The sequence below is a fragment of the Equus caballus genome, chromosome 27 (genome assembly GCF_041296265.1).
Source record: "Equus caballus isolate H_3958 breed thoroughbred chromosome 27, TB-T2T, whole genome shotgun sequence".
Taxonomy (NCBI): Eukaryota; Metazoa; Chordata; class Mammalia; order Perissodactyla; family Equidae; genus Equus; species Equus caballus.
Window position 1 is genome coordinate 33224912 of NC_091710.1, and position 26578 is coordinate 33251489.

General features: G+C 38.7%; 1 protein-coding gene across 7 annotated transcripts; it reads right to left on the bottom strand.

Moving 5' to 3' along the window:
* Positions 1-522: 522 nt before the first annotated feature.
* ERI1 (exoribonuclease 1) lies at positions 523-26208 on the bottom strand. 7 transcript variants are annotated; one of them, XM_070252749.1, is made up of 9 exons: positions 25597-25877; positions 24823-24943; positions 23571-23779; positions 21789-21967; positions 18463-18673; positions 13854-13937; positions 12382-12491; positions 10212-10326; positions 523-1649 (listed from the first exon to the last, which is right to left on the bottom strand). In XM_070252749.1, the coding sequence occupies exons 4-9, from the start codon at positions 21839-21841 to the stop codon at positions 1407-1409; spliced, it is 816 nt and encodes a 271-aa protein (XP_070108850.1). In that variant the 5' UTR covers positions 21842-21967; positions 23571-23779; positions 24823-24943; positions 25597-25877; the 3' UTR covers positions 523-1406. The 7 variants fall into 7 exon arrangements, with proteins under 7 accessions (XP_070108850.1, XP_070108849.1, XP_070108851.1 ...); XM_070252748.1 differs by lacking the exon at positions 24823-24943 and having other exon boundaries at positions 25597-25908; XM_070252750.1 differs by lacking the exon at positions 23571-23779 and having other exon boundaries at positions 25597-25905.
* Positions 26209-26578: the final 370 nt, after the last annotated feature.

The window sequence follows — 26578 nt, forward strand, 5'->3', positions numbered from 1 at the left end:
AAGTTCACACACTCTGCTTAGGCGGCCCAGAGTTTCATCGGTTCAGATCCTGGGCGCAGACATGGCACCACTCATCAAGCCACGCTGGGGTGGCATCCCACATAGCACAACCAGAGGCACTCACAACTAGAATATACAACTATGTACTGGGGGACTTTGGGGAGAAGAAGGGAAAAAAAAAGAAGACTGACAACAGATGATTGCTCAGGTGCTAATCTTTAAAAAAAAATCATTCAATTATAATATATAAATCATCAAAATAAAGTAGCATTATAACTATTAAAAAGTAAAAGAAAAAAAGCAAACAATGTCAAAGAAATTGTTCCATGAAAGCCACAGGGAGAAATTCAATTCTGAAACTATTTTTCAGAATTCTGAAAGCATTTTCAGCTTCTAGATAAGAAGAGTTTTATTTTCTCAACTCCATAAACACATTTTTGTTTTTAGAATTAGTTAAAAACTAACTACTTAACATTTAGTGATCACTATGTAAAATCAGTTTTTAATAATAAAAACATAAGATATGGTAGAAAGCATGATTTGACTTTATTAACCTCACTCATAATGTTGAATACAAATGCAAAATTAAGTGGTGACTCCTAATTTTAAGTCTATTTCAAAGCATGGTCTCTTCGATTTAACTATTAGGGCAGACAGGTGTTATGAGAGGGAGGGGAACCAAAAAAACAAGCTCAAAAAACCCCACTGATTTATCTCTGTGTTATAAAGTTTGAGCTACAGCCCTTATATTCCTTTAAACAGTGTTCTCTTCTCACTTTCCATTAATCTCATCAGTAACTGAATTTTTAACCGGACCCTATAATCCATCACGTCTTCCAATTATGAATTGAAAAGAAATCTAAGTAGATATGTGTACAAAGTACTTCATGAAATTTACCACACAGCTCAACTTCACATATAAACTTCAAAAATTAAAAGGACTATGATATTCTTAAAACCCAAAGGCTAGACTAGGCCCACCTTCCAATCTTTTCTGCATTTTAAGAAATGATTTGACCTAATGATGTTAACATAGAAATACATCATATATCTTAGCATCAATAAGATATGACATTCAAAGGGAGAGCCAATAAATCTTTGCATTTTAAAACCAAAAGGAATACATCTTGGACACCTTAAATTATAAAATTCGGTTCTAAGCAGGAACTGTTACCATGTAACAAATACTGCTCATATCAAAAGTGCTGGTGACAAAGAATTTGATATGCCCTTCCCACAAAATCTGCTCATATACATATATAGAGCTATAGCTGTAATAAGATTTTAAATGTTTAAGGTGCTTAAATTTTGCACTGCAGGACTAATCCAATAAGCATTCATCGGCTGTCTCTTTGTAGCAACTCCAGTTAGAGGGAATGATCCACAGGCAAAGGGCAAAAACGCTGTTATTTTCTAGAATGTGGCATTTGTGGAGCTGGAGTGCCCTCTATCGGTAATGAAGAAGACACACTCATTAGCTGTCCTGCGTGCATTTTCTCATTAATTCGGAGTTCACACCCATCCTGAAGCATTCGAACTGCTATTCGGGCAATGTTCTTAGAATCGTCAAGACCACTGTGAGGCCGCCCATCATAATCCATTCCTAGTTTCTCAAGCATTATTGTCAGTTTGGTTTGGCTTCTAGGAACCTGAAAAATAAACAGCTTGGTAAATAATTCTTTAGTATTCTGTAAGTCACTATGAAGTGGAAAAATAAGAAACTGATAATTAACAGTAATAGCTAAATAAAGTTAGGCAAAGGGCAAATACTCCTGGTCAAATGAAGCAAATAACTAACTCACACTCTTGGAGCTTTAAAAAAAAGATCCTAGAGTTTTAGATGAAAATACGTATAAAGAGATGGAATCCTTAAGACGTGAAAAGTCTACAGTTTTGTAATTTATATATCATTTATGAAAGGAAATGTACTGTTCTGGATGTCTAAGTTGAAGCTCTCTACCTTTTTAACCCAAACTAATGTGTTTGGTATTTTTCTGTAATATATATTTTCACTTGACTAACTCCTCAGACAGATACACCAAAACACACTTAGCCTTTCTAGATGACTAAAAATAATGAAGATCAAGAAGAAAAGACAATGTCATGGGGTATTTTTCAACCTATTTAAATATCTTCTCCATTTTGATAAATATAAAAATCTCACACACTCCTCCAATTCCAATATGCCTCCCTGCTTTTGAGAAGCACTGTTCTATCTTCTGCACATCCCTACCAGGAATCAGATTCAAGCTTTACATTCTGTAGTTGGTATAGCTGTGTCACCTATGCATCTTGAAGCCGCAGCTTCATCTGGGAAATGAGAACAACAGTTATACTGCTTATTCACTGGGTTATTGGGAGAATCACAAAGGAAATGACATAAAAGCCCCATAACAAACATCAATAATTATCCTAAGCTGTAATACCACAATGCATTCTGGGCCTTCCACTAATCATCACCTAGAAAATGTGCTTCTAAAAATAACTTTTCCGAAACAGTGAATAACTTACATGAAATGAACTATTCCTAGAAAAACACAATCTATCAACACTGAATCATGAAGAAAAGAGAAAATCTGAACAGATATATATAAAGTAAGGTGAACTGAATAAGTAATGAAAAACATCAAAAACCTTCCAACAAAGAAAAGCCCAGGACCAGACGGCTTCACTGATGAATTCTACCAAATGCTTAAAGAAGAATTAACACCAATCCTTCTCAAACTCTTGCAAAAAACTGAAGAGGGAACATTTTCTAACTCATTCAATGAGGTCAGCTTTACCCCGACACCAAAGCCAGACAAAGACACCACAAGAGAAGAAAACAAGAGACCAACATCCTTTATGAACATTGGTGCAAAAATCCTCAAGGATACCAGCAAACTGAATTCAGCAGCACATTAAATGGATTATATACCATGACCAAGTTTATTCCTGGAAAGAAAGGATGGCTCAACAAGTGAAAATCAATGCGCCACATTAAGAGAATGAGGGGAAACACCATCAGCTCAATTGATGCAGAGAAAGCATTTGATAAAACTGCATTCTTTCACGATAAAAACACTCAACAAACTAGGAAAACTAGGAAACTACCTCAAAATAACGAACGTCATACATGAAAAACCCACAGTAGAACATCATACTCAATGGTGAGAGGCTGAAAGCTTTTCCTCTAAAACCAGGAACAAGACAAGGCTGCCCACTTTCACCACTTTCATTCAACACAGTATTGCCAGTTCTAACCAGAACAAGGAAGGAAGAAAAAGAAAAGGCATGCGAACGGGAAAGGGAGAAGTACAGTTACCTCTGTTTGCAGATGGCATGATCTTATATGTAGAAACTCTGAAGACTCCACCAAAAACTGTCTGAACTAATAATCAAATACAACAAAGTCACAGGATACAAAATCAACATGCAGAAGTCAGTTGCAATTCTATACACTAACAATGAACAACCCAAAAAGGAAATTAAGAAAACAATTCCACTTCAATAGCATCAAAAAGAAAAAATACTTAGGAATAAATTTAATCAAGGAGCTGAAAGACTTGTACACTGAAAACTGTAAAACGTTGCTGAAAGAAATTAAAGACACAGAAAGACATCTGTGTTGATGGACTGAAAGACTTAATATTGTCAAGCCATCAGTAATACTTAAAATGTTCTAGAGGTTCAATGCCATCACTAAAAAATCACAACAACATTTTTTGCAGAAATGGAAAATCTCATCCTAAAATTCACATGGAATCTCAAAAGACCCCAAATAGCCAAAATAATCTTGCAAAATAAATTGGAGGTCTCACACTTCCTGTTCAAAACTTACTAACAAAAGCTACAGTAATCAAAATAATATACTGGCATATCGACATATTGACCAGTGGAATATAATAATGAGCCCAAAAATATACAAACTCTTAACTGATTTTTGACAAAGGTGCTGAGACCGTTCAATGGGGAAAGGACAGTTTTTTCAACAAATGGTGCTGGGAAAACTGGATATCCACACACAAAAGAATGAAGTTGGACCTTTACCTTACACCATATATAAACATTACCTCAAAATGGATCAAAGACCTAAACCTAAGAACTAAAACTATAAAACTCTTAGAAGAAAACACAGGGGAAAAGTTTCATGACACTGGATTTGGCAATGATATATTGGATATGACACCAAAAGCACAGGCAACAAAAGAAAAAAATAAACTGGACTTCATCAAAATTTAAAACTTTTATATATCAAAGGACACTATCAACAGAGTGAAAAGGCAGCCCACAGAATGGGAGAAAATATTTGCAAATCATATATCTGAAAATGGAGTAAGAACCAGAATATATAAAGAATTCCTAAAATTCAACAACAAAAAATCTGATTAAAAAATGGACAAAGGATTTGACATTTCTCCAAAGAAGATATACAAATGGCCAATAAGCACATGAAAAGATGTTCAGCATCATTAATCATTCTGAAAATACAAATCAAAGCCACAATGAGACACCACTTCATACCATTAGATAGCCATTATAAAAAAAAGGAAATAGAAAATAAGTGTTGACAAGGATGTAAAGAAATTGGAACCCTTGCGCATTGCTGAAGAGAATGTAAAATGGTGCAACCACTGTGCAAAAACAGTATAGGAGTTCCTTAAAAAATTAAACAGAGAATTATCACATGATCCAGCAATTCCACTTTGGGGTCTTCCCAAAGAATTGAAAGCAGGGACTCAAACAGACATTTGCACATCCATGTGCACTGCAGCATTATTCACAAAAGCCAAAGGGTAGAAGCAATCCAAGCGTCCATTGACAGCTGAATGAATAAAAATATGGTATATATATACATACAATGGAATATTATTTGGCCTTAAAAAAGGTAGGAAATTCTCAAACAATGGTATATAGTTAGCCTTACAAAGGAAGGAAATTTTGACACATACTACAACTTGCACAAACCTTGAAGACATTATGCTAAGTGAAACAAGTCACTCACAAAAGGACAAATACTTTTTTTTTTTAATTGAGTTAAGGATAGGTTACAATCTTGTGAAATTTCTGTTGGACATCATTGTTTGTCAGTCGTGTTGTAGGTGCACCACTTCACCCTTTGTGCCCACCCCCACCCCACCTTTCCCCTGGTAGCCACTAATCTGTTCTCTTTGTCTACATTTTTAAATTCCTCATATGAGTGGAGTCATACAGAGATTGACAAAAGGACAAATACTATTGATTCTACTTACATGAGGTACCCAGAAGAGTCAAATTGATAGATACAGAAAGTAGAACGGTAGCTGACAGGGGTTGGAGGAAGGGGTCATAGGGAGTTACTGTTTAAAGGGCACAGAGTTTCAGTTTTGGAAGATGAAAAAGTTCTGGAGATGGATAGTGGTGATGGCTGCATGACAATATGAATGTTCTTGATGACAGTGAACTATACACTTAAAAATGGTTAAAATAATACCATGTCTACTCAGACAAGGGAAACAAAAGAAAAAATACACAAATGGGACCACATGAGACTAAAAAGCTTCTGCAAGGCAAAGGAAACCATAAACAAAACGAAAAGACAACCCACCAACTGGGAGAATATATTTCAAATCATATATCTGACAAGGGGTTAATGTCCAAGGAGACAGATTAGTGTTACCAGAGGGGTTGGGGGAGGGCAAAAGGGGTAAAGGGGCACATATGTATGGTGACAGAGAAAAACTAGACTATAGGTGGTAAACACGACGCAGTCTACAGAAACTAACATATAATAATGAACACCTGAAATAATACAATGTTGTAAACCAATATGACCTCAATTTTTAAAAAAAATGATTAAAATGGTAAATTTTATGTTCTGTACATTTTACCACAATAAAAAAAAATCTCAGAGATAAAATGAAAAGTCCTGGATAGTGCTAGAAAAATAGTTAACTCTATTACACAAAGGCCAGTTCATTCGATCATGTTTAAAATGTAAACTGTGTGAAAACCTGGATAAAGAACACATCAGCTTCACACTTCCTCTGGCCTAGCAAGGAAAAGTGTTCAGCTAGGTGTCTGACTTGAAAGGTGAGTGGCAGGAAACTAGGCGGCCAGATTTTGCCAAGAGGTTTGAAGAAGAGCTGCAAAAACTAGCCTACTTAGCAGATACGTTCATCACATAAACCAACTGAATAAGTGCCTGCAAGACCCTGGAGAAACCATGTAACTTCAAGTGACAAGACTCTTGGATCTGAAAGGAAATGGAGTCTTTGGAAATATCACAGTGCAAAAGGAAATCTTAAATATTCACGCTTTTGTGTGCACTTGATAGTGAGGAAAGCTAATAGCAAGTCTCAAGACTTACTGAAAGCCACCTGGAAAACTGTAGAAAATGAGTATTTTCTTCTCTTTCAACACCCGACTACGACCAAGCAAAGGACCTTATCTCTGAATCTTCTGCTCAGCCTGAGAATTTGACTTTGAGAAAAGAGCTTTGTAAGGTAGTCTGACAGCACACTGGAGATGAGACTGACTGATCTGCTGCTAGAAAAGTTGTAGATTTCTGCAAAAGAAGAGGGTCCTGTCATTTACAGGAAAGCAATGAACATTTCACTGCATTTTTCAACTTCTTATATGTGTAAGCAAGCTTTTTCTTGCTTAACAACATGAAGAGCAAGGGCAGGACTCTAATTTCAGTGGAAAATGAAATGCCTGTGAGCTCATCTCAAATTTATCCCAAAATTGAGTTATCTGTACAGAAAAAAAAAAGAACAAAAACAAACTCAGGTTTCACCTTAAAGAGATATATTTCATTCTTTACTTTTACTTCAAAAACATTTTAATTTGTATATAGAACTATAAAGGAAGTAAAGAAACTAACACATTTGGGTAATTTTGTAAAAGGTAACCCTACATTTGAGTCTGATCGTGCCAGAAAGAAACTTTTTTATTTTCTAAAATGATGTGTAAATTATGTCTTAGGCTGTATTTTTATTCATATTGCTCCAGCACACTTACAGAAAAAAATCAAACTTTATTTTAAGTTTAAGCCAGTTATTTAACAGGATGTATGACATTTGCCTTATAAGTTTATGAAAAAGAAAGAAAGAGATTAATTTCAAGCTTAATTATCCATCTCCACCCTCCAGTCCCAAGAAACGCTGGGTAAAAAGTCACTTTTAATTTTACAAAGGAGAAAAGAATACTTTGTACATATCATATACCAAAGACCATACCTTGTTAGCACTGTATACAGCACATATTTGTGATAAGACTTTTGCATCTACTTGAATAAGGCAAACCAAAAAAAAGAAGAAGAAAAACATTTAAAAAGGAAAACATAAGTTTCTTCAACTTATACTACTAACTGGCATTATAGTTGATATCTGTTATGAAGAGGAGAAAATCATGCAGAAAAGAGCAGCCTAAGAAATTGGCCAACACAAACAGATCCACAGAAAAACACTATTCTCTACTCAAAAGAGCACTGGCAATTTTACTGCCTTAATATATCTAGAACTTTCTGATCACTCTAATGCACTGCGAGCTGTAGATGTTTTTATGCAGACCTGAAAATTATTTTATGGTTTTGTTAATTATTAATAATTATCTTTAGAATAAATTATTCCTCTTAGTGAAAGGTTCGAAAAAGATGCCCTAATATAAGAATGCATTACCACCTGGGAGTTGTAGTAAAAAAAAAAAAAAGAAAAGAAACACCTAAAGATGATCAAGCCCCTATAAATTTACATGAAATACACAAGAGAGAGGCACATTTAAAACCAAATCACAGGATACAATTAGCAAAATCCAAACTATGGGAAACTCTACAGGACAAATGGCTCAGTTTCTTAAAAAAAAAAAAAAAATGGCTAGAGGGAAAAAGGAGGTGGAAGAGGAACCAACTGCAAATGTGTGGACCTTATTCTGATCCTGATTCAACACACAAAAGGTAAAAGAAAATGAACTATTTATGATAATTTGATGACATTAAGGAATTAATTTTTTAGGTGTGATAATGGTATGGTGGTGATGTTTTTTAAGAGTCCTTATCTTTCCGAGTTAAGTCTTGAAATGTTTACAGATCAAATGAAATAATGTTTAAGATCTGCTTCAAAAGACTAAGGAAAGGGGAAAGCAGGTGGGGATACAGATGAAACAAAGTTGGCCATGAGTTATCACCGTTAAAATGGGTTCACCAGGGTTCATCAGACCTGTCTACTTTTGTACATGGTTGTAATTTTTTATAACCAACTATTTTTAAGAGATCACAAAATGAGTGAAAAGATACATCCACTAAAAGGAAAAAATATTTATCAAATACAATCAAGAGAATAATATCCAAAATAAGGATCTACAAACCAATAACAAAAGGACAAACCACCCAATTTTTAAAAAGTGGGTAGAAGATTTAAACAGGGACATCACAGAAGGAAGAAATTCAAATGGCTAACAAAGGAAAAGGAGCCCAGCCTCATGAGTAATTAAGCAAACACACATTAAAACCTCAATGAGATGGCAATTACACATCCGTTAGATTTACAGTGAAAACATCCGGCAATACCAGATTCTGGCAAAGACCCACTGGAGCAACTGTAAATTCACACTCTTCTGGTGAGAGTGCAAACTGCTACAATCTCTTTGGAAAACTATTTTTGCATTATCTAGTAATGTCAATGATGCACACATCCTATTACCCAGCAATTCCACGCCTAGATTTACACCCTGGAGAAATGAGTGTACACAGACAGAAGACAGGGACAAGAACATTTACAGGAGCACTGTTCACAAAAGCCCAACTGAAAACCACTCAAACGGCCAAAGTAGAAGAGAGAAACTCTGGTATATTCACACAATGGAATTCTACACATAATAAAATAACTGAACTACAGCTACACACATGACATGGAGGAATCTCACACAATTTTGAGAAAAAAAGCAAAATAAACAATACAGCCAGTATGATGCTAATTATATCATGTTCAAAAACAGGCAAAACTAAACTATATGGTAAAAGGATAAACATATAAATATTAAAGCTCTAAGGAAAAACAATAAAATGATTCCCATGAAGGCATGGCTTATGGGAACTCTGGGAGAAAGGAAGGGGGTTAAGTGGGTGGAAGTCACCAGGGATTTCACTCAAAACAAACTGTCACATTCGACTTTTCTGTATACATAGTTCTCAATTTTAAAAGTGCTAAAACCACAAGAAAAAAATGCTTTGAAGAAAATGCACCTTTTCTCCTGAACTTACTTTAGGATGTGCTTCACGAAAATGAGGTGGTAAGGGGAGAAAGAAGACCCAACACAAGATCTAACACACAACAGAGAAGCACAGGAAACCTCCTACGCGACTTCACAAGAAGCCTGAAGAACACACAGCTCAGATCACAAGACGATTAAACCTTCAGGAAGGTAGTTGCCAAGGGAAAAAAAGAAAAGGAAAAAAGAGAAACTGACAGACCACTAGAGTGTTTTGAGTACTGACAAGTGATTTACAGTTTGACTGGAGAGCAACGGGACAAGAAAACAACTAAAGAAGTTAATTATTAACTCTGGGGCAAGGCTGTGAACACTCTCTAGTCACAGGAATGTCAACACTGAATAACGGTTGGATTTAAAGGTAATGTAACTGTATTAGAAGGACGCGGGGAGGGGAAGGTCATGCAGGAATGGTGGCTTTTTAATAGAGCTAAATCTTCATTACCCATTGCAGGAACTTAACAGATAGCTCAAACTGAAAACTCACCAAATAGCATAAACATATAATTTAGAAATATAAAGGTTACTAGTATACGAAATAGCTTTCAAGAGCTCAAAGTGTTTGCCTCAGGAGAACAGGGACTGGTGAGGGCCAGGGCGAAAGACTGCAGTTTGTCCTAAGCTTTGCGATACTGTTTTAAAAATGTACATGATACCTAGGTATCAACTTTGATAAAATTAAAGTTCAGTGGGGAGCATTTGTTCCACAAACAATCTACATATTGAACACCCCTATGGTTTCAAAGCTCTGTTATCGAAGATCACGTATATATAGTTAACCCATTTAAGTCATAGTACGAATGAGAAAAATAGCTTAACTTTCTAAACTCATATGAACATAATTAATTTGGAATCTGAAAAGTAACAACTAATTATATGGCCTTTTTCTGTGAAAAGCACCCAGTAAATCACGTTATGTACAGGTAAGATATAATAAATTTATCATCAAGAGCAATGTAGTCAATAAAATATAGAAATTTTACCTTGTAAAAGTTTCCATAGGACTTTCGAATATTGATCCACTTTTTGGCAAAAGGAGGATATTTGAGCCTGCTTAGCCGGCACTGAATGTTCAGGAACTTACTCATATCCCACGAACTTAAAAATCAAAAACAGGGAAAAAAATGGATAAAATAAATGCTATACTATTCTTACAAATGAGTATGTTAAGTCATTCTATTTTTTATTTACACATCACCTTATATTCACACACAACATTAAGCTTAGAAAATTAACCTCTCTTCCTCCAAAATACTAATACAAAAATAACCTTTAAAAAAACAAAGAAAAGTAGAAGTCAGGTGAATTAAATTTTTGCCACAAACTGATTAATTGTTATTAGGCTCATCTTGGTCATTTTTATGGTTCTGATTACCTGGGCAGATCTCTAGTTTGTTGAGTATTTTTTCATAATTCTAAAATAACTCTGCTAAGCTTACTTTTAATGCCAGGTTTATATTAGGAAATTCTTTGAGGGTGTGCTTTGAAATAAAACAAAAATCAAAAACATGAACAAAATACTCGAAAGAGACAAAAGTAGTTGGTATCAAGCAGGTAGAATATAATTCGTTCTGCTACAGTGTCAGTTTCTATAACACTCATCATCCCATGGAGGTAGGGGAATACTGGCTGTATAGCGTGGCAACTGTGTTGGTTCATACATGGTTCTTTCTAGGCAGATGGAGTCAGAATAACAGCAGTAGGAATTATAACCTTCAGCAGGAAAGAAAAAAAGCTCTCAACTCAGCTGCTGCACTGACAACAGGAGTATTTTCAAGTGCATTTTAAGAAAATTAAAAACAAGTGCCCGTCCGCAGGATCCTGCTGCTTCTGTGCATTTGTAAGATCCTCGGGGGCAAACGTCCACCTACCCTGCGCTGCTTTCCCGGGCTGTCCAAATTGCTTCTAGAGGTACTCATTATTGGTTTTTTAATGCTCTGGTTACAAAATTGCACAGGTTTTGATGATCTGCCCCGAAGTATGAGGTTTTTACCGAGTCGCACATACTGTGTTATGACAGAAACACCCGTATGCTTGAGCAGAAGCGCTGCTCATTCAGGTTTAAAATCAATAATAGATTTCTAAAGAGGTCTATCAACATTTTCCCAAACTTCCATTTCAAAACACAACAACGATGTGATTAAATTCCGTGTTCTTCTCCTCCTGTATGTGAGGGCTTCTAAACTTGTCACGAGGGTGACATCCCAGCTTCAGCGCACAAACTGTCCACAGTCTGAAACAGAAGTGCGTTAGGACTTTCTTCAATCTCAACAGCACCATGGGACAGGAGCTGCCCCAGCACAATGCCGTAATCCTTGTTTCAAGCGCTCTCATCTGCCCAAGTAGCCTGTCGTTTAACAAATGCTTTCTGAGAACGTATTTTGCACCCAGCACTCCAGTAAGCATTATGGAAGACTATCAAGGAGCAAAGTCCACACTCTGAAAGGATTTTTCATCTCCTTGCAAATGTAAGTCTTACAAACATAAAGTTGAGATATCAGAATATTTAGTCAGATGTCAACATGAATGGTACATATAGACGCTATAAGACTGCCAAGAAAGAAAAGATCAATGAGTTCCAGTGTTTGGAGTAAACAGAAGGTGGGCTTTGAATGACGACAAAGAAGCAGTCAAGGATGAGCGCCTTCCTTCCAGTAGAGAGGAAAGCATGAGCGAGTACATAGAGAAGGGACAAACCCTGTGACTCACAGCCAGCCTGACTGGGGTGAAAAAGAACGGCTGGTGGATGTGGTTGCACAGGTGGGGCAGGATCAGATGAGAGAACCCTGACAGCCAGACTGAAGAGTCTGGACTTTCTGAGCAAGAAAGTGTCCTGATAAAAACAGAGTTTTAATAAAGTTACTTCAGTTTCACATGTTAATATTTATCTTTCTCTAGTCTTCTAGATTTCCCAATTAGACCATTATCATTGCTTTCCCTCCTCTCTTTGATCTCTAATTTAACAGGAATAATTTAACTAGTTAAATTAGTTTAACTAGGAATAAGAACATGAAAGGACAAGTACTGTCTCCTGTGAGGGACTCTAGCATCTTTACTAAATAATATTTTTATGGTTATTCTGAAAGTAAAATGAGTAAGGACATCTTTAATCTTACAAAGTCGATTAAAAAGATAATTTCCCTAAATACGTACCCATCCGTTAATATGGAATATTTATACTTGGTTCCTAGTTCCTTCAGTTTCATCCAGTCAACTACCTTTCTTAGTACCTGAGGGAAGGTATCAGCTCCGTCTACCAGATCCTGAGGAGACAAAGTAAACTTTATGAAACTCACGGTAGCTACACGTAGTCCTACAAAACCCAACACAAACACCGGAGGGAAAGGAACAGAGAGAGAAAGTCTTCTGTGATGTTTAAACTCTTCATGATTTCTGCGGTGGAGATCCACTAACACTTTATTTTTAAGACAATTAAAAAGTGTTTATAGCCAAGTATTAGAGACTGCTTCCAACTGAGGTACACAATCCTCCCCAAATGAAGATTTAAGATCATCCCCAGTGGCTCTTTCTTCAGGCCTCAACCTGGCGGCTCACCGATCCTCCGGAGCGGAGAAAGGGAACTCTGCTCAGCTGGAAGCCACAGCCCTCCCTCTGAAGGGGTCCCCCCATCCCGAAGCTCACCTCTTCCCACGACACACGCACACTGCTGTCAGACTCAGCCTCCCAAAACGGAAATCTGCTCCACCACAACCCTTCCATACTCACAGTCCTCCCAACACCCCACCAGGCTTTCGGGATAAAAAGACACAAGACTCTTCACAACCTGGCTTGCCTCTGCCCTTCACTTTAGCTTTATTTGTGACCATTTTCTTATTAGCCCATACACACCTGAATCATTCCAAACTACCTACAATTGCACCCTTCACATCTGAAATACCCAGCTCTTCTTTTCTGCCTATTACCTATCACGATGGAGCCCAAGCTCGGCAACTTGAAGAAGTGTTTCCCAGGACAGCCCTCCATTCTCTCTGTCATAGGAAGACCTTTGTATAGGTGCCCATAGTACCCCAATCAAACACCGAATGACTTGTCAGTCTTCCTAATCATATTCTGACCACCGGTTTAATCTGTCTGTCCTCCTGATTAGAGATCGTTAAGTGAGCTGAGGAGAGGGACTGACTTGATCATCTCTGTTCCCGTGGTACCCTGGCAAATATTATAGTAGGCGCTCAAATATTTGTTGAGTGAATGAACGAATAAATAAGGGAACTAAGTAAATGATCCTAGGGCCTACCACATTAGAACACAACTAAAAATCAGAGACCTAAGGAAAACTGAGCTATAGTCAGGTTGTAAACAGGCACACTTTAAAACTTTATCTCCAAGTTCAGCATAGTAACATTGACTTTACTAATGCTCCCAACACCTGAGACCTTCAGATTCATTGTTACAAACCTTAAAAGAAAAGGCTGAGAAAAATTTTACCAAGTGTAAAATGTGCTTTTCTATTTTTTAAAAATTAAAATACGAAGGATCTTTACCAAGCAAGGAAAGTATCACATTAATTTAAACTGTTTACAACAACAATTTTGAAAAACTATGAAATAAATCCCTAACTTCGAAACTTCTTTCCAACTCTAGAAAAACGAACACAGAATTATAACCTGAGTAATTCCAGTTAGATTGATGCAGAAATCAGAAAGCTGTGTGTTAATCTCTGGTCTCACATACTGCTGAAACGTATCTTCCTACAAGGGAAAGACAGGAAGTTAAAGCATTTCCTGTGACTTAAGATACATGACACATGATACATGACAAATTCAGCCACACGCGGTTGTAATTTTATAGGTGCTCATGACATAGACCTTTCTAGAGTTTTAACAATTTAAGGATAATTCCCTACTCCCAAAGCACTCTAATTCTTTTAATTAAAAAATTGTTCCAGGGGCCGGCCCCATGGCCTAGTGGGTAAGTTCCCGTGCTCGGCTTCAGTGGCCCAGGGTTTTGCTGGTTCAGATCCTGGGTGCAGACACGGCACCTCATCAGGCCATGCTGAGGCGGTGTCCCACATGCCACAACTAGAAGGACCCACAACTAAAATATATAACTATGTACTAGGGGGATTTGGTGAGAAAAAGCAGAAAAAAGAAATTGTTTCATACCTTAAAAAATTTTAAGATAAAGCAAGTGTCTAAAACCAAGCCCTCAAACCAAAATTTAAATGAACATTTCGTGAGGAGCAAAATGTTGATAATTTTGTTTGTAGTATTTTGAAACTGTAAAGTCTATTAACACAAGCTCTACTTCAAGATACTAAGAGCTTTTCAAATAATAAATTCTTTTGAAGAAATGCCAGTCTTCAGTTATAAGAAATTAGCTCCAGATTATTGCTCTCATTTACTCCTGAATAGTCCTTATTTTTATGTTAAGATTCCATTAAACTGAATTCTGAATAGTCCAAATTTGACTATATATGTGGTAGTTTAAAGGGTGACAATACTGTATTTTTTAGCAATTTTTCACTTCCTCAAGAAGCTGTCAAGCTTGCCTTCTTACTTTCTGCTCACAAGCACTCCGTGAACTCAGTGCAGCCAGTGTGGTTATCAGCAGACTCAGGCCGCCAGCTGCCTTTTCCTCTAACCCCAAATCAGATCACACTAAGTCATGTGTTAAACATTAAGGACAATTTCAAAGCCTGAAGATTTGCAGGCATCAACTGTTAATAGCAGGCAGATATGGCGAAAAAGACAAAGAGTATTCTTTGTAGAAGATGAAAGAATTAAGAAAAATAAATGCTCATCTTTCCTACGCATAAATTCTTTTTACATACTATTAAGCAGATGAATTATATATATATTTACTAACAACTGTAAAACAGCAAAATTAAAGAACAGCAAAGAACACTTCAACTTCAAAAGTTTGATGCTCTTTACTTACCAGACATGTTGGAAAAGGAAAAATTCTACTTAACTGAATTTCATAGATAAATGAAGTCTACATTCTTTTAAGTTTCAAAATTTTGTTTATAATTTTAAATGAAAATCTTTCAAAAATATAAGGCAACTTCCCTTACCATTACAAGGAGGTAATACTAAGCATAACATTAATGAAATCTGACTCACTATTTAATACTTTGAACAGAATGATGCTATAGAGAACTATGCATTCATTGACCAAATATTTAATAATCACTTAAGTAAATTACATAGTAAGCCAAAAAATGAAGTAGGTAAGAGGGCTCAGAAACACTGGGTGTGTGGGGGTGGTTAAGCTACACTATTAGATGACCAGTTAGGCTTTATTTAGAAGGTGAGAGTGGAAGGGAGGGAAGGGAGGAAGGGAGGGAGGGAGGGAGGAAGGGAAGAAGGAAGGGAAGAAGGAAGGGAGGGAGGGAGGGAGGGAGGGAGGAAGGGAAGAAGGAAGGGAGGGAGGGAGGAAGGGAAAAAGGAAGGAAGGGAGGGAGGAAGGGAAAAAGGAAGGAAGGGAGGGAGGAAGGGAGGGAGGGAGGGAGGAAGGGAGGAAGGAAGGGAGGAAGGAAGGAAGGGAGGGAGGAAGGGAGGGAGGAAGGGAGGGAGGAAGGAAGGGAGGAAGGGAAGAAGAAAGGAAGGGAGGGAGGAAGGAAAGGAAGGAAGGAAGGGAGGGAGGGAGGGAGGAAGGGAGGGAGGGAGGAAGGGAGGGAGGAAGGGAGGGAGGGAGGGAGGAAGGAAGGGAGGAAGGAAGGGAGGAAGGGAAGAAGGAAGGAAGGGAGGGAGGAAGGAAAGGAAGGAAGGGAGGGAGGGAGGGAGGAAGGAAGGGAGGAAGGGAGGGAGGGAGGGAGGGAGGAAGGAAAGGAAGGAAGGAAGGGAGGGAGGGAGGGAGGAAGGAAGGGAGGAAGGGAAGAAGGAAGGGAGGGAGGAAGGGAGGGAGGGAGCATGGGAGGGAGGGAATTAGCAGCAGGACCTCTGCAGGAAAGAATTAGAGCTAAAGCCCTGGGAGGGGAGAGGGTGGAGCACACCTGGCATTTTTGAGAAACAGCAAGCAGGTCAATATGGTGCAATCAAGTAACAATAGGCCAGATCATATAAGGAATATGACTTTTACTCTAAGTTAACTGGGGAGCCACTGAAGGGTTTTGAGCAGAGGAGTGAAATGATCGCTACGGCCACTATGTTGAGAACTGGCTGTAGGGGACAAGGATTGAACCGCAGAGACCAGTTAGATAGTGAACGCAGTAAATCCAGACAGGAAATTATTGGGGCTCACACTAGAGGCAGAGCCGTGCAGCTGAGTGTCTGGTTCTCAATATACGAGCAAACAGGAGTCGCTGTTGGACTGGATGTGTGATGTGAGAGAAACAGAGGAGTCAAGGATGACCACAACGTTTCTGAACTGCGCAATTAGAAAGACAGAGTCGCCATCGCTCAAGCTATGGAAGCCTGGAGATAAAACAGGTTGAGGGTATATTCAGTTGGGGCCATGTTAAGAAACGTGTTTAGGTGTCCAAGTAGAGATATTAAGGAAGCAGTCTGGATTCGGGGCAGAGGTCCAGGTTGAAGACATGTAATTGGAAGTGATGAGCATATAGTTTCTAAAAGCTATCGAACTAGATGATAGATGAGATCATTAAGGGAGGAGATCTATAAAGAGGACCTCGCATTGAACTGGGGCATCTGAGAAGAGGAAGCTGGGAATAAAAGGAGGAACCAGCACAGGAAACTGTGAAGGGGAACCTAATGAGGGTGGAGGAAAATCCAGAGAATGGGGCGTACTGGTAGTCACCTGAAGAAAGTGTTTCAAGGAGACAGTGATCAGTTCTACCCGGATTTAGGCAAAGGTCAAGATGACACTGATGAATAATTTTAGTGGAAGAAGAGGACTGAACATGTAACTTCAATCCACAGTGGTGTGGGTTTAAGAGAGAATAGGAGGAAACAGACATAACTTTTTCAAAGAAATCTGCCACATAGGAACAAAGAAATGGGCTAGCTGGCAGGGAAGTGAGATCAAGTGAAGGCTTTTTATGGTGAGAAAAATACCAACATGTTTGTATGTGATGGAAACAATACAGTAGAAAGCAATAAATCATTAATGTCTAAATAAGGGAGGAGAATTGCGAGAGCAACAACCTCGAGTAAGAGAGAAGTGCAATCTACTGAGTTATGTCTGGATGCCAAGATGCCCAGATGATCTTTAATCTGCTTTGGACAACAAAATTAGGTAAACAGGCTGATTAAGAATATAATTAAAAGAGGCTATGAACAATACCAAGAAAAAAATCTATGCATCTTAATGCACAAAGCCTTTTTTTTTTTTTTTTAAGATTGGCACCTGAGCTAACAACTGCTGTCAATGTTCCTTTTTTTTTTTTTCCTGCTTTTTCTCTCAAAATCCCCCTAGGACATAGTTGTATATTTTAGTTGTGGGTCCTTCTAGTTGTGGCATATGGGGCACCGTCTCAGACGAGTGGTGCCATGTCCACGCCCAGGATCTGAACTGGTGAATCCCTGGGCCCCCGAAGCAGAGTGCACAAACTTAACCACTCAGCCCTCGGGCCAGCCCCATACAAAGCCTTGTTATACTTACTCCCAGTGTGGTGGGGGCAACTGGAGATACCACATAAGCAACTTTTGGACATTTGAGACGCTATGATATATCCTCACTCAGATTTTACAAGGCAGACAGTATTATTCTGGATAATTCCCGCTGACTTCCTGAACTAACAATGCACTGACAAGTTTCTAAAGCACATATATTGTATGGCTTAGAAGCCAAGGTTATGAGAGTCGGTTCCCCCATGAACTTTTCACCAGAAAGATGGCCAGTTCTAAGCTGAAAGGCCATGTCTGTAAATTATCATTGTTAGACATCAGAGTATAAACTAGTCTACAGCAGCAGTTCTCGATCCTGACTGTGTATCCACTGAGATTTTAAAAAAATGCTGACAGCAGGGGCCCCACCACAGAACAACTAAACCAGAACCTCTGGGACGGAGGCCAGGCATCAGTATTTTTATTTTTTTACTCCCTAGGAGATTCTGATGTCCAGCCAGATATGTGTTCTAAACAAACAGAAAAAACACCCTAATTTTTGCTACTGGAAAAGAAGAGAAGCAGACTCTGAAATTATTTTATTATTGCTTTTCTATTAATCAAGCTGATACAAAGGACACAGCAAAAGCAAAAAGCCCACTTCAGAATTCTAATTCTAGCGAAAACAGCAAATGAGATGCTTCATCTTACTAGCAAACTCCAGAACAGCTGCTAAAATAAAATTAAAATATAACAATTCACTTACTATTTCTAAAGTATGAGTATTCAGTAAAACGACAGGAAATTCAATTATTTCATGTATGAACTCAGGTGGGTTACCCTCTTCACAGGTGGCTTCAAAGTCAATAATACAAATGTAGTCATAGTAACTGTCGGCAGCATTGCTCTCTTTTAACATCAGCTTCTGCTTCTTATAATAGTTTTTCAGCCTCTTCTTTAGTACATCCTTTACTCCCCTAAAAAAATAAGAATAAAATGAACTCTTAGGTGAATCTTACACTCAAGAACCTGAACTCTTACCTGCTGGCACTGGATTGAACACAGTTACAGCATAATTTAGCAAATGTTAGCTAAAATAAATGTAAAGAAAGCAAGACTCAAAGTTAAGTTGGCAAAGAACTAATTAAAATGTTTAATAGAGCATCAATATTTTCCTTTGCAACTAACTTCATTTTTATACTACATAAGAGCATTTTCTCTAATATATACTGGTTCTACAAACCATAAGCCTTGTCAGCATAGACCACCTACAACGCCACACTGCCTTATATACTAAGATGACATACATGATACAAGAACTGAAATTAATATTGCATTATTCTACTGGCCAAATATAAATTTCAGAGTATGAAAATCCAGTTGAATTGAACATATTGTGCTATCTCTTTCCTTTCTTTTGGCTTTTATGGGTTAGACAACTAAAAAAATCCATCCAAATATGAAAGCACTATGAACCCAGTATACAAAGTTGAACATGTTAGCTATTTAACTAGAAAAACTAATTTAGAAGATATGTAGAGTAAACCGTGTCCAGGAGAACACGTCCTATTCAGTAGGTTCTTAACTGGAAGTAGATTTCTTAACTCACCATGGACAGAACAGGATGTAGGAGATTTTAGTATCGTGAGTATTTTTGAAATATATGTCCCACAAACAGTGGGGTGGGGAAAGGGTTGTTCTAACAGATAACAACGGTTGCAGTGGTGGTCACGTTCTTCAAACCATACGTATTTCTTCAAAAAATTAAAAGTCACGACCAATGCTCAGACTTCCTCCAGCATTACTTGGTTGGGTCCGGTAATGGCTTGCAAATATAAAATGGCAGTAAAAATAAGAGGATCTAAATTGCAATTCATGTGTAGTGACAAGTAAGGCATTTTGGTCACATCACCGATGAGTGACTACTTAAAAAAATTGCTTTAACCTTTTGTTTTCCTTTCTACACTACCACTGACAAGCAATTCTACCCATGAAAATACTGATAATTAACCCGTTAGCTGTTTTAAGACAAAGTGTCTTAATGTGTTTATTTGCTTGAGATTTTTCCAAATTACCAACACCTAGGAAAGAAACCCCTTAACCCTTTCATATTAAGGTACTGTGAGTGACCCTTGTGTCATGTGACAGCTTTGGATGACTTTGTCTCAATTTCTCTTTTCTTTCTCTCTTTCTTTTTTGGAGGAACCATACTTTACTAAAGGGTTGCCTGCAAACCTAAGGGCAACACAAACATATAATCAGTTGCTCCAGAGAGAAACTTACATCTTAAACAGTTCTCTTGCCCCTCCACATCCAAATAATCACCATTTTTGCTAATTCCAACTCAGAAAAACATGCAGAATCTGGTTCCCCTTTATTCTCTCTGGTATGGCTCCCATTAGCTTCTTGGACTACAGCAAATGCCTCCATCATCACAACCCTCCTGTCCCCTCTTTACCCTACTTGAGAACTAAGCCCCAAGGCCAATTTCCTGCTGAAATACCTTCAGTGGCTCCCTTCAGTTCACAAGGTAAAATGCAGACTTTAGCATGGAGTTCCTTCACAATTTGACTACGACCCATCATTTCAGTGTCACCTTCAGATGCTCCCCTCCCCACAGTACATCGCATATGACAGACAAAACATACCACAAGTCATTGCCTGCCTATGCGGTGCGCTTTCATCACGTTCTATAACTCTGCTTGTACAACAGCTGAAGAAAAACAAAGATCACGCAACAGAAAACATACAAACAGAAATTAGGAGTTCTGAGTTCTTTTTGCCTGAAACACCCCCCTCCCCTTTCTGTTTGGCACATCCATTCGAATGTCACCCTTGAATTCCTGAGACAGACTCTCTTCTGTGTTCTCATGTTGTATTTGGCCAGGCCTTCAATGTGGCACTGGTCACTCTGTATTGTGATTACCAGTGTGTTTTTCCAAAAGACGGTGAGCTTTCCACAGCAGGGAATAGATCTGTTTCACCTTTATAACATCAATGCCCAGTATAGCGCTTAGAATTCAGTCAGTGCTTGTTGAATAAATGGATAGACATACATCTAGATCTCTAGCTCCCATGCAAGTCAGAGTGAGCAACTGATCTTCACACCTGGGAAGGACCGAAATTTTGCTCAGAAAATCTTCCACAGGCTACAGATTATATCTTCATAATAGAAAGAGTCAGGGGGAAATGAGGCAAAAATATTCTTCACGAATTATGATGCAGACAATCTGGAAGGGAAAAGAATATATGTGTGCTCTTTTGAAAAGGAGCGAAGCTCTATTTTAAAGCAAAGAGGGGGAATACTGCTTATAAGAGAGTAAGGATTCAGGGGCACCCAGAAACAAGAACAGTTTTCATCTATTACATGTAGTTAATTTTTTTCTTGATGCCTGGCAGTTCCATTGTCTATCAAAAATCTCTACGTTTTTCTGGATTCTAAAGGCCATTCCTGCCCCATGCCCCAAGTCAAAATAGTGATTTGTTTTGGAAAAAGTTATTAAAAACTTAAGTATGTGTACATCTCATTAAAATACACATACACACACACAAATAGAGTTGGCTAAGCTGCACTGTTTTCTCATTCAATTTACAGTTAAACATAATGTATACTATCATTCTGCATATTTGTAGAAACTAAAATAGGAAAAAAATATTTTACAGTAGGTGAATGACTTTCTTAAATTGCCTGATTTCAAAGAAACTCTCTTTATAAAAATAATACAAATGGACAAAAGGAAAATATTCGATCTCACTAATAAAACAAGATACAATAATCCATCAACCAAATGAACTAAAAAAATTTAAAACATACTTGGCATAGAAAGACAGATACTCCTAACCACTGCTGGTAGATTGTCAAAATATTCATAGACTTTGACTCAGCAATCCTAGCCTATCACCTAAAAGACGGACAGAAGCAATCAGAGCTGCACACAAAGATTCACGTACAAGAATGTAAATTAGCTGTTACGTAAATTGTTAATAATGGTTACCTTTTTATGTAGGATTACAGATGACTTAAATTTTCAGCGTTTTCACTAGGATGAGCATGTACTACTTTTATAATTTTAAAAAGTGATTTTTAATTACCTGGTTTCAAGCTTGAATTCTGAAAGTTTAGCTCTGAGCTCTTCCTTGCTCATTCTATTAATGCAACCATTCGTAATAGCAATCTCTTTGTAAACTGGGTCACTGAAATCACTTGAATTTGAGGTAATGAACTTAGATCCTTTTGTTTCTTGGCCATCAAATCTACATCGTTGCTTTTTCTACAAAAGAAAAAAAGGGATAGCTTATAATTAGTATAAACATCTTGAAGGTTCGAACTCCTGAGGTCTCTTTGTGCTACATGTTCAACCAAAAGTACCTACTGCAGCTAGCGGAGGGAGGGCAGGATAGGAAGAAGAATGTGTTTCTAACACAATTTACCGGGCTCTCTTCTGAGTCATGAGGGTCCTTACAGGCAAGCTAAGTAAAAAGAGCACTGGCTGCTGGGGTCAGAGCCACCTCAGCACAGAGCCCCAGCCAACCATTAGCTAGCAGCATGACCGTGCATAGTTACTTATTAGCCTCTGATCTTCAGTTTCCTTATCTATAAAATAGGGCATAATAATAATAGTCTTAAGTGGCAGTTGGTGTTTGGTAATGATAAACAGTATTTAGGCAAGATTATTATAAGGATTAAATGAGATTCTGTATAACAAGGCTCCTAATACCATAGCCACAGTGGCTATTAACAGATGGCAACTTATTAGCAACACAGACTGCAGAACAAACCTTTTCACAGACAATACTCTAAAATTTACAAACGAACCAATTTTTAAGTTAATCTTCGCAACATTACGCGTGTATAACTCAGTAACTTTCTGAGAATTTTTTAACCTTTCATTTCACAAAGTGAACAGAAATTCCCCAATATAAAAACAAAATGAACTAGAAATGCAGTTCAAAACTTCCTAGTACCCAAGGTAAAACACATAATTTCCAAAAGTTACAGCTACACCAGTTGCTCAGGAAAATACAGTTACTGTATTATAAACCTTTTCTCTTTTCTTAAACCAAAAATCCGTGTTAAGAAAAAACATGACTCAATTTCATCACTCCACAGGTAGTCCCTGAAATTACTAATATGGTATGTTTCAAAGATTCATTTAAAAGTTAATTATTTTCCACATGCAATGTTACAAACATTAGGTGTTCCAGAATTTTCAAAAACACATTGGTACTTTCTATTAACCCATTTAAAGCTTGTTAAGTTAGCCATAATTGACCACATTATCCCCCTGTGAACTTTATTACAGATTAAGGAGCGGTAACCATTGACAGGCCACAGTCCCTGGCTTAGGACTGATCCTGATGGTTCAGGGACTGTTTCTCACTCTAAACTCTCAATTTAATGCAACACACATTTACTGGAAATGCAATGCTAGGTACCGTGCTCGAGTACTCAAGAACTGCTCGCTCCCACCCCCTCTGAGGAAGACGTCAACAGTTCCAACACGTGAACTGCGCATTAACTGAAGAATAACTATACTCAAGTTCCTTGCTGACAAACAGCTAAAAGACTTTACTACACTGATCTTTGACTAAAGCTAAGAAAACAATCAGCTTTCAATAATACAATAAATTGACAATACCAGCGTACTTTATCATTAGAATTTAATCAGCATAATTTATCCTTTGTTTTTAAACTTACACTGAATTTTAAACTTCATCTGCAGTCAGCTTAAAATATAGGTCAACACTGAGTAACATCCTGTCTACCAAAACTGTTGTCTCAGTGAATTTAACCAAGTTTTCTCGACGCTAAATCCTCTGTCTGATTCACTTGCTTAATCCTTATCTAAAACTGTAGCTACAAACATTACCCACAAGTAACACTCAGGCCTCTTCTAGCATGTTATAAAGCAGGATTTCTGTAAAGATCTGCTTCCTCTCCTCGGTCTAACTCCAGCCCTGTTCCTCCAGTGAAGTTCAGGGCACAGCCAGGGTCCAGGTCTCAGCGATCAATTCGTATTTCCTCTCAAATGTCAGGTCTACACTAATGGTGTCCAAAGAAAGATGCTTACTTAAGCCAAGTGCTAAGGAGCAGAAAGAAAATATTAAAAACCCTACAACGTATTGTTAATCTACAAAAACAAAATTAGTTTACTAAATAATACATACATTGACAATGGCATCCTCCCCAATTCTATGCCCATCTGTCACATGTCACATACAGTACTGGCCATACAATGAGAAAGTGGCACAGACTCCACAGCACAGAGAGGAATATCCACCTTCTCAGTACTGTGGGATTTCGCAATTTTCATGTGTCCAAGTAAGTGGTTGTACGGTTTATATTATCCCAAATAAGAGAATCTGTACATTAGGGAGCGTGACCATGAAACTCTTTAATACCAAACAGAGGCTTACCAACTATATTGTGAAGTACTTAAGTGTTGTTGAACATAAATATGAGTTACACATTTTCTTTTACAAAAAGATAGAGGTATTCCAAAATTGTCATTTTCTGTGATGAAAAAAGGATAGCTTGATCCTTAGAGTTGTTTTTTTTAACAAACACAATTTGTTGTTTCAAGATGAAATATGTTTTAACAATAAGTTAGATAGTAACTGCTTATCAAAAGAAACTTTTTCTGTGGCAAAAGAAAATAGAAGTTATTTTATTGTCCACAAAAAACTGCATCATCTATTAAAAAAAAACAACTCTGCATCTGCACACAAAGAAACAAAACTTAGATGCAGAATTTAACTTGATTAAAATTCTTCCAAAGGAAGAATTCTGATAAAATTTGAACATATATGTTAAAAATATAAAAATGCAACATTTATTAGTTTACAAAATAATCGACATTAGGGATAATACAAATTCAGTTAGCCGACTTCCAACAAAAAACTCTGCTTAATTGAGGTTTTTTTAAAAACCTCTATCATTGATTAAGAGCATCCAACAATAGGTTTTTAACAAATATGACAGTCACTAAAACCAATTCGGAACATAGACCCAGGCTTTAAGTCATTATATCTCAAAGCTTCAAGACTTTCAAATATAATGAAGCATACTCAATCACACGTCTCTTATTAAAAAGAAACTTGAAAAATTATTTTTAAAGTGACTTACACGACGATGTTACACGATGAGATACTCACACACTGAGTACCTCAGACTGAAGAGGGAGATGCGGTGGAACAGCGGTTCTTTAAAGAGGAGGGATGTGGAAGGCCTCTTTGAAAAGCAATACCTTAAGGAGAACGAGATAACTATGCAAAGACCCAGAGGAAGAGCATGCAGCACCAAGGCAGCATACAAAGACCCCAAAGAGAAAGACTTTCCACCATAAAAGGTGGCAAGGAAGCCAGGCGCAGAGGGAGCAATAGGGAAGCACTGTGCGCGATGCAGTTAGCGATGCAGGCGGGGTCCAGGTCGTGCGGGGCAGCACGCTGGAGACGAAGGAGTAACCCGGACAGATTGATGTTATGAAAGGACCATCCCAGCTGCTGTGCGAAGAACCGGCTGCAGGAGGAGGAGCAAGAGCTAGGCAGCCAAGTACCCACTCTAGGAGGGGCTCAACATTTGTTTGATATTAATAATAATAATAATAAAACACCAATATTGGTATCAGATTATTTACAATCCGCAGCGCTGGTCAAAATAACTATATTCGTTAACTAAGATGAGTAAACAAGTTTTAAGCGCGTTTTTACAATTTTGCCTCTGTAACTAGGAACTACCAGAGAACTGTCAAAATCATTAAGAAAATCAGTCATACACTATGTCTATGTGAGATAGCAGTAAATGGGCAAAAATCAAGGACCAAGCTCCAACTAAGAGGCACAACCACCTTCTGTTAAGGCTGGAATGAGACAGGCTTAAAGATCATAAAAAGTGACATACCTGCAGCATACGATGCGATTTGTTTAAAAATAGCCTACCAATTACCTACAAAGACTAGACAGAACGACCGCAGCGACACCACGCACGGAATGTTTACAGCAGGATTCCCACTCAGAACTCAGAAAACCACAGTCTCGACTGTTCACGCTCATCCAGGAAGTAATCCCGACCACAGGGGCTCAATGACAACCACCCCGAGGCACGGTCCCGGAGCTGGGGACAGGGACGGCGGCCGGGGCTGGGCTCCGAGGCGCGCGGGCGGCGCTTCCCGCGGGCCACCCGAGAAGCAGGGGGCGCGGGCGGGCTCTCACCTCGGCGTTCGGCGGCCGCGGCTCCTCCCCACGCTCCGGCCGCGGCTCCTCCTGCCGCGCGGGGGCCACGGCCTCGCCGCCGGGCTCTTTGCTCTGCTCGTCCTCCATGCCGCGGGTCTCGGAAGAAGCGAGCCGCCGGCGCCCGGCCCGCGCGCCCTCTCACCGGCCAAGTCCGAACGCCGCACCGTTCTCCGTTGAAAAATTACCGGGCTCGCGTTCCCGCGGCGGCGGCCACACAAACTCGAGCGGACACCTCCCACTTCCGGGAGCGTGCGGCGTCCCCACGCCGCGCAGGCGCAGTGGGCTGGCGCGAGCGCATCGGCCGCCGGGGAGGGAGAATGAAAGGCGGGAGCGCGCGGGAGGCGGGAGACGCGAGGTGGGGAGGGCTCAGAGGTCCCCGCGCGCGCAGGCCGGGGGTCCTGTGGAGGGTGCGCAAGAGGCTTGCTTCGAGTCCCTTGGGACACTACCGGAGTAAACGATCCCACCCACGGTTCCTGAGAAGAAAAACGAGGGGGACCCTATAGGAATTTAAACCATAGCAAATATTTAGAAAACAGCGTACATTTCCCATAAGAAGTGCAAGACATCCGCTTCTGGACAAGACGAGGAAATGGGTCTGGACTTAGTAGAACACTGAACTAGATACGTGAACCGACTGTTTTGAAACCCTG